We start from the raw sequence: 8,664 nt of genomic DNA, 5'->3' as shown, positions 1-8,664 counted from the left end.
CACCCCGCCCACCCCTGCAGTCAGGAGGACGTCGCTTGTGGTGCTTTGCTGGCTGGGACTTGAGGATAGGAAGATGCGGCTAATCCACGGGGGTGGGGAACACTCTCTTTATTTGCTTAAGCAAGAATTTCCATTCTAAACCTGAGGCTAAGGGCTCATCGATATTTCTAACAGCGACTACAACTTCCTAGACATCGGAGTCCACGGAGGCTTCTCTGGGACTAGTCTGGCTCTGGCGGGGTGTTGGATCCCACCGACTCCTACCCCAGAAGGGGTGGGGATGGGGTGAGGGGTTGGGGCGGTGCACCAGGCAATTTTTCTGGTTTCCCTACAAACGAGAAGGGGAGAGAGTTCATTCAGGCCCTGCGAGAGGACCTGGTACTTTCGTTCTAAAGCTCTCGTTTCCTCGGGGAACAGAATTGCTACACGCAGTAGGTGCGTTGTCTTTAGTCTTCCCCGTTCCCTCTGGGAGCCGGAAGGGGTTAAACCTTAGGCTCCGGCGTCGCGGGAGAAGGTGAGGCTGGAAGGTCCGAGGGGTGGGAGTGCGGCTTGGGCGCTGGAGAGGTTTGTATGGAGGGGGTCGTTTCCTTTCTGCTGGAGCGACCTTGTTAGCAAGGAGGGGTGAGTGGGAAGTTTCTTGGACCTGACTGAAGGGGGTAAGGGCTTGCTTGGCCGAAGGAGAGACTCGAGGTTAGATCTTGGATGAATTTCCGAGACTAGAGTACATTCTGCAGCTGAGTGTAACGGTAGAGCAATGAAGTTCTGAAAATACACTTCTCCCCACCCCCATGAGACGAATGACACCCTTCTCTGTGGAAATGAGTGTTAAAAGATCACGGGATGTGAGACTCAGTCTGGCCATTTTGGTGTTTTTTTCACTCGCCCTTGCCCCTTCTCTGTTTGCAACGAATGGTTGCAGTTGTCGTCCAAGAGGTGAAAATAAAGTCCATCGTCCTCTCCAGGTATCATTGTTTTGTGGAGAAGGGACCCGAAACCCGCAGGGACGCTGACACGTGGGAGGAAGTTCTGTTGCAATGACTTGTTCCGATTCTGTCTGTAAAACAAGCGAAAAGAAAAAAAAAAATCTTAAGAAAGGCAACCAACAATGAAAACCGTACAGTATGGGATACATTTCTCAGGGCTTGCTTTCAAAGATAATAAACCTTATATGAAACAACTTATTTCTGATGTCTTATGAAATCCTTTCAGTGCTGTACATCAAAATAAAACAACCAACCTTAAGGCATAACGCATTTCCTCCTTTTAATGTTGACATGCCAACTTGCTTGAGAAGTTGCTAGATTGTTGCTAAATGAAAATAATCTTGAGAGGGTTTGGAAGACTGCTCCATTAGTAACACATAAACGCCAAAGAGGGTTTTGTTTTCTCTTTTAAGACCTTCAAATTACGTGGGGCAGGAGGTTTCCTAATTCTGGAACAGGTTTGGGAACTTCTCAGAGCCAAAAGATTGTAATGTGTCATGTATTGACTTTGCATGCTACTTTTAAGTGTGCTTATTGGAGAAATAAACAGTCTTTGAGCCAAAGGAAAGAAAGCATCCCCCCCCCTTTTTTTTTCAATTAAAAAGTTGTTTTTACTTTAGTGTACTTGACAGTGTTACATTAGTTTCAGGTGTAAAACATTGTGATTCAACTTCTCTATGTTGATATTCCGTGCTCACAAGTGTAGCTACCATCTGTCAGCCGACAACCTATTATAATATCATTGCCTTTTATTCCCGTGACTTATTTCATAGACTTATTCCATAACCGGAGGAAGCCTGTATTTCTCACTCCCCTTCCCTTTGGCAACCATCAATTTGTTCTTTTCTCATTTTGTTTTTGTTAAAAAAAAATTTTTTTTTAATTTCACTTATAGGTGAAATCATATGGTATTTATCTTTCTTAGTTGGAGTTATTTCAGTTGGCATAATAAACTGTTAGGTCTGTCCATGTTGTTGCAAATGGAACGATCTTATCCTTAGAATGCATCCATTTGTTTTTAAGTTTATTTATTTATTTTGAGAGAGAGACAGAAAGAGAATCAATCCCAAGCAGGCTCCTCCCTGTCAGCAAGAAGCCCACGTGGGGTTTGATCCACAAACTGTGAGATCATGACCTGGGCAGAAATCAAGAGTTAGATTAACGGAATGAGCCACCCAGGTGCCCCTAAGAAAGCATCCATTTTAATAAAAATATTTAACTTAAGTCCCCAGGGAAATCTTTGATACAAAGTGACCTTTTAAAGAACTTACTCATCCACTTATTTATCAGGGAGGAGGCTTTGTTTCTCTTTCTGAGTTAAAGATTAATTCTGAATTAAATGAAATCTTTGGCCTTAACTAATGGAAAGGAGAAAAAAAGAGTGAGACAGAAATAGTTTCTCTGGGAAGGGAGTGCAATCAGGGACATACTTTAAATGCTGATAATCAGCCCCTCAGTGAATGCCACCCCTTGTCACTATCAAACTAGCAGATTAAATGGACTGGCGGAAGGAGTTCATATCACTTATATGATGATGACCACACAGAGCTTCTCTATGTACAAAGTGTTCTCCAAATACTCTGTGTCATTTCATGAAAATGGCCTCGAGCCCAAATGTACTTAGGCAACCCTAAATCAGAGCTTCAGTCTCAGTGTCTCAAAGTTCTCGCTGGTGTATCCAGGCATGTCTGAGTTTCTTCTCTTTCTGCCTACCAGCTCCCATATTGTATTCACCTGAGTTAGAACTCAGCCAGAGGGAGTCTGTTTTTTGTAGTCCTGGCTGCTGAACTGATTTTTATGGTGAAGGGTTCTGTCTAAGATACACTCTACCTGCCTTCCTCACTCTTTATGTGAAGGGTATGCTGTTAAGTGTCCATGAACATTTAAAAACTTGCAAGTAAGAGTGGGTTCTAAAGGGTTGGAAAACAAGCTAATTCTAAGAATCACATCTTCAGAGTAAGGAGTTGGTAAGAGCTTTACCTTCCCACAAATTTTAAGCAAGTTCATTTGGATTATAAAACTGCACAAATTAAAAAGTGCCACTGTTTTTTTTTTAATGTTTTATTTATTTTTGAGACACACACACACAAACACAGAGTGTGAGTGGGGGAGGGGCAGAGAGAGAGAGGGAGACACAGAAATGGAAACAGGCTCCAGGCTCTTAGCTGTCAGCACAGAGCCCGATTTGGGGCTCAAACCAACGAAGTGTGAGATCATGACTGGAGCCTAAGTTGGATGCTTAACTGACTGAGCCACCCAGGCGCCTCTCAAAAAATGCTACTGTTTTTTATCTGCATGACCATAGTTATACCATCCCACAATACTGCCATGCAATTATTGTTTTATAAAATATTGCCAGTTCCTCATTTTAAAGTAATATGAGGTGGTACAATAATCAGAATATCTATATTTGAGAAACAGAATGATTATGTAATTTAATTTTAGTAATTTAATTTTATTTGGCAGTAAGAGTTTTATATTGGATATTACCCCATTCTCTTGTATTTGTTTCTAAGGGAGTTTATTCAAATTGCAAAAAGTAGCAACTTGTGGTAGATAATAGTTACTCTAAATTATTTTGCATGTAATTTGTGGGTTTTTTTTTTTTTTTTTTGGTGGGGGGAGGTTTTACTTGTGCATCAGAGGAGCAGGTTTTTCTCATTTTCCTAATGGTTATCATTTAGTTATTTCATCAAACTATAATTGGTATTTTTAGATCTACTGGTCAATTTGTTTTAAATACTTGACTGCTTAGCTATCAGTAAGGCTAGTAAAATATTATATAGACTGCTCCGATTATTTTTTCCTAGCAAACTCATTTTTAATTTCTAATAGGGAAAATTTATTGAATTTACTACTCTGTGTTCCCAAACAGCCCTGAATGGTATAAAATAACAAAATTTCACTCTGCATTCTTTGTTTGAATTACCCTCCTCAGAGACAACTGTTCTTGATTATTTTTATTTCTTTTGATTGATTTAGTTAAATTGACGTACTTTATCAATAATCCAGAATGCTAAGCTAAATTCCTTGACAATTAGAAACTTTTACCTGATCCATCTAATAAATGTCTTTCAAGTTTATGTTTAAATATGCATAAAATGAGAGGGATATTGTTGAAGAGTATGAAATAGTGTTTTCAAATTAAAGCTAGTTTTTATCCCTAAAGGTGACAGATTTGTCTGTGAAAGTAAAACACGAAAGATATTCATTACTTTTTCTTTCTTTCTAGTGATAATTATTTAATATGTTTCCACTGACTGAGGAAAATAAGCATGTGGCCCAGTTGTTGCTCAGTACTGGTACCTGTCCAAGATGTATCTTCAGATTCTGTGGTGTGGATTTTCATGCACCTTACAAACGTCCCTACAAGGTACTTTCATTTTGTTTCTAAAGAAAGTTTCTCTATTCTAAAATGAATACCTGTACATTTGGGGGAAAGTATCCATAGCTCTTAATTAAATAAAAAAAAAACTATAATAAAGTAATTCCTGATAATGGTAATTATGGAATTTCCACTAGACCATAAAAGTGTAAGTTCCTTCTTAAGTGATTATATCTGACACTTAATGTAGTGGGATCTTTGTGAAGCACATCCCTGGTGTATGTAATGTTTGTATATACTTCTCCCAAAGAGTAGACAGATATCAAAAAACAGTACTTCTAACCAGATGTTAGTAATATATGTGACAGGAGAATGACAGTCCTGAGATCTTCTATTAAGTGAAAGATCTATTAAGTGTGGATTTGGCTGCATTTTTTTCTTTTTATGTTTTCTGTATTACCATTTGTACTTACAAATAGGTATTTGTAACCCTCTAGAAGTAAATGCTTACCATCATCATTTTTTACTATTAATAACAACAAAAATAATATACAGGGATCTTTGACTTTTATGATAATATACAGAGGTTTGACTAGCAATACTTTCACATAAAATATGTAACATATTTTGTGAAATATACTTGATTCTACTAGTGATGGTCTTTTTAGGGACAATAATTATATATATGTGAATATATACCTATATTAACAGTAATATGCACACGCACACTCTGTTTCTTACAATTTACGATTTTTTTACATGTTTATTTACTTTTGAGGGAGAGTGGGGGGTGGGGGATAAGGGAGGGGAGACAGAAGATCTGAAGCAGACTGTATGCTGACAGCACAGAGCCTGATACAGGGCTCGAACTCACAAACTGGAGATCATGCCCTGAGCTGAAGTCAGACACTTAACCAACTGAACTGCCCAGGCACCCCATTTTACAGTTTTTAAAAATTGTTCAGGAGTTAGAAATATAAGTCATTTCCCTTATGTATTAGTTGTTTCTATTATTTTGGAAATAATAATTATATCCAGTGTTCATATAACATTATTATATGTCAAGCTCTCATTTAATCCTAATAATAACCTATCAGGTAAGTACATACTATGATTGTCTCTATTTTCAGATGAAGAAACTGAGGCACAGAGAGGTAAACAACCTGCCCAATTTACACAGCTATTAAGTGAGCAAGCTAGGATATGAACTATCTGTCTGAATCCAAAGCCTAGAATTTGGAGCTAGAAGACATGGATTTGAATCCCAGTTCCAGCTTCAGTTTTCTCCTCTCTAAATGGGATTGATGATAACATCCACCTCACAGGATTTTAAGGGACAGTATCTAATAAAGTATGTGAAAACACTTTGAAAATGGTACATATGCTATGATGATTAATATATATGTGTATATTCGTTTATACACACTGTGACTATAAAGTAATAAGACTGGTTTTGTATAACTCTCCTTACACATTTTTTCAGACACATTATTTTATCGTTCTATGCATTTGTCGTAAGATTTAAAAAATATATCTTATAAAGACACTTAGTCTTACCAACTTTTATTTGTATCATTTTATGTAAATATGAAAATATTTGAAGACTTTTTTTGTAATATACTTAGGTTTTGATCTGTTCTAGTCATATTACTATTTATGTACCCATACACATGTACTATGTTATACTGACATTATAGAATTTAGGTAATAAACATTTGTGTAGGTCACAATATACCTATATGTGTGTGTATATATGAATATTTCTGTTAAAGATGAAATAGGGGAGCTAATGTCTTAATAAAATAAATTAGATTTGTTTGAGTGTAAGATTTTTTATTCTTTAGAGCCAGTAAATTGTAACCTGAGTGAATTTCAAAAGTATATTTATTCAACAACTGAATAATAAAATCTGTCTAATGTAGGCAAAACAGAAAGAAAGTCCTCTGCGATTTTAGATGAATGGAATGCCTGAAATATGAGAACAGTTTCAAAGAAATGCAACTTTTAACATTCTACTACAAAGGGTGACAGAAATTAGGCAAACCAGAGTGTAGTAGAAGGCTTCTTTCAATTAATGCATACATGGTTTTTGTAATTATGGTGCCTAATTTCAGCATTGCCAGCATCTGTTGTTTACCTTTGTTTAGTAATTCGTCTTGAAATTATTTTTACTTAATATACGTATAATCTCTATTTTTTCAGAACTCATATTAAATGAATATTGTACAAATGAGGTTTTAGTGCTTGTGAGATTATTAAATAACCTAGCAATAATAGAATTCAGTTTGTATTTCTATTTGTTAATAATTAGAAGCGAAGCTTTTTTAAAATCTAAAATTAGCAAGTGAATGATCCTCATGACATCACTACAAACCAAATTACAGGCATACTTCAGAGATATAGAGATTTGGTTCCAGATTACCGAACTAAAGCAAATATCACAATGAAGTGAGTCAAATTAATTTTTTGGTTTCCCAGTGCATATGAAACTCATGTTTTCACTATACTGTAGTCTTTTAAGTGTGTAATAGCATTATGTCTAAAATGTACATAATTAAAAAATAATTTATTGCTAAAAAATGCTAACCATCAGCTGAGCTTCCAGAGAGTCATAACACCTGGTCACAGATCACTATAAAAAATATAATAATGGAAAGGTTTGAAATATTGTGAGAATTACTAAAAGGTGACACAGAGACACAAAGTGAGCAAATGTTGGAAAAATGGTGCTGATAGACTTGCTTGATGCAAGGTTGCCACAAAACTTCAATTTGTAAACACACAGTATCTGCAAAGCAGAATAAACTGAAACACAGTAAAACGGGTTACACCTGTAATAAATTTGTTAATGGAACCTTTCTGCGTCAGATTTAGGACTTTAGCTTCACTGATATATGAAACTCTTTTGGAAAAATATTCACACATATATTGGAGGAGTTACAGATAATTCTCTTTTAAATTCCCCAGAAAGCCAATGCAGGATAGTAAGGTTAATTGATTTCTCCAAAATTGATATAAATCAACATTGTATAAGTCTGTGATATATAGTAATTTCACTCCTGTTTTCATCCTAACCTTAAGGGCATTGTCAAAAGGTTATTACTTTTTTCCAAATTAACTTTCCAGGAGTTGCTCAATGAACTACAGAAATTTTTGGAAACTGAAAAAGAGGAATTAATTTCGGATGTTCCAAACCCACCTCCCAAGAAAATTCGACTACAAGAACTAGAAGATGGGATTGATGGGATTGATAATCTGAGTCAAAATGGAGAGGGGAGGGTCTCCATTTTGGAAGATGGTAGCATTGCTTCTAAGAACTCAAATTTAAATGTATGCAATGTATGTCTAGGAATTCTTCAAGAATTCTGTGAAAAAGAGTTCATTAAAAAGGTAAATAATCTGTTTTTTTATTATATGTGCAATTATGTAGAAATTTTCAGTCTTAAGGCCTAGAATTCTTGAATCTAAAGGAGCAATACCATTCACTTCAACTTGTTTAACACCAATGGATCATTAAAACATTTTTACATTTTTTTGAAAAAACAAGCCGACTCTTTTCAAATTACGTTATTAACAAGATATCTGAAAATTAATGAAATATGTGTCCTTGTGTTTGTCATGAGTGCTACTCAACTGAAGAAAATATAGCAGTTTCCTTCTGCTGTTTAACATAGTTAGGAGTTAGAGAAAAGCTCTTAGTCATACCTATTAGTGTCTTGAAATGACAAGTGTTACCGTCTTGTGGAAGGTACATGATTGAATGTGGGGTGGCCTTTTGTTTCTTAGCTGTCAGGAGTGCCAAATTTGGCTTTATTTTGCTTAAAAATATTTTTTAAATTAGGAGGTGATCTAATAGAAAACTATTTTGACGTTTCACAGATTGTTCTGCAAGTGAATCCTGGCTGTTTTGAACCTTGTGATATCAGTTGTTCAGGTTATAGTTAGCAAATATTTGATTTCAGGATGTTTCTGAGAATTCCCAAAGGTGAAAGTTTAGAAGTGTAGTGTGATCTCCTAGACCAAAATCCACGTTATGAAGATTAGTGTAAAACTTGCAGCAATTCCTGAGAATTTATAGAATACTGTTTTATGTAATAAAAAAATGCTTTTATGTAATACTTTTTTAGGTGTGCCAAAAAGTTGAGGCCTCTGGTTTTGAATTTACCAACTTGGTATTTTCAGTCTCCTTCCCACCACAGCTATCTGTAAGAGAGGTAAGGTCATTTAAATGCATGAAACTATATGTGAAATGCATGCTAGAAATTTCTCAAAAAATGGAGATGTAAAAATATGCCTTACCATATTTTCTACTTGTTGTGTACTTATTGAATAATTGATGATTGAAAGCATGGCATT

General features: G+C 35.9%; 1 protein-coding gene across 1 annotated transcript in view; it reads left to right on the top strand.

Annotated features, from left to right (window-relative positions):
- The first annotated feature begins 305 nt into the window (after positions 1-305).
- PUS10 (pseudouridine synthase 10) overlaps positions 306-8,664 on the top strand; it is a 73,840-nt gene continuing 65,481 nt past the window's right edge. The window contains exons 1-4 of the mRNA XM_043603452.1: positions 306-514; positions 4,216-4,356; positions 7,435-7,698; positions 8,436-8,522. Of these exons, the coding sequence (XP_043459387.1) occupies positions 4,231-4,356; positions 7,435-7,698; positions 8,436-8,522 (477 nt within the window). The 5' untranslated portion in view covers positions 306-514; positions 4,216-4,230. The remainder of the gene's footprint in view (positions 515-4,215; positions 4,357-7,434; positions 7,699-8,435; positions 8,523-8,664) is intronic.

Source organism: Prionailurus bengalensis, chromosome A3 (genome assembly GCF_016509475.1).
Source record: "Prionailurus bengalensis isolate Pbe53 chromosome A3, Fcat_Pben_1.1_paternal_pri, whole genome shotgun sequence".
Classification (NCBI taxonomy): Eukaryota; Metazoa; Chordata; class Mammalia; order Carnivora; family Felidae; genus Prionailurus; species Prionailurus bengalensis.
The sequence above is the reverse complement of the archived record's forward strand: the minus strand, read 5'-3'. Positions and strand labels throughout refer to the sequence as shown.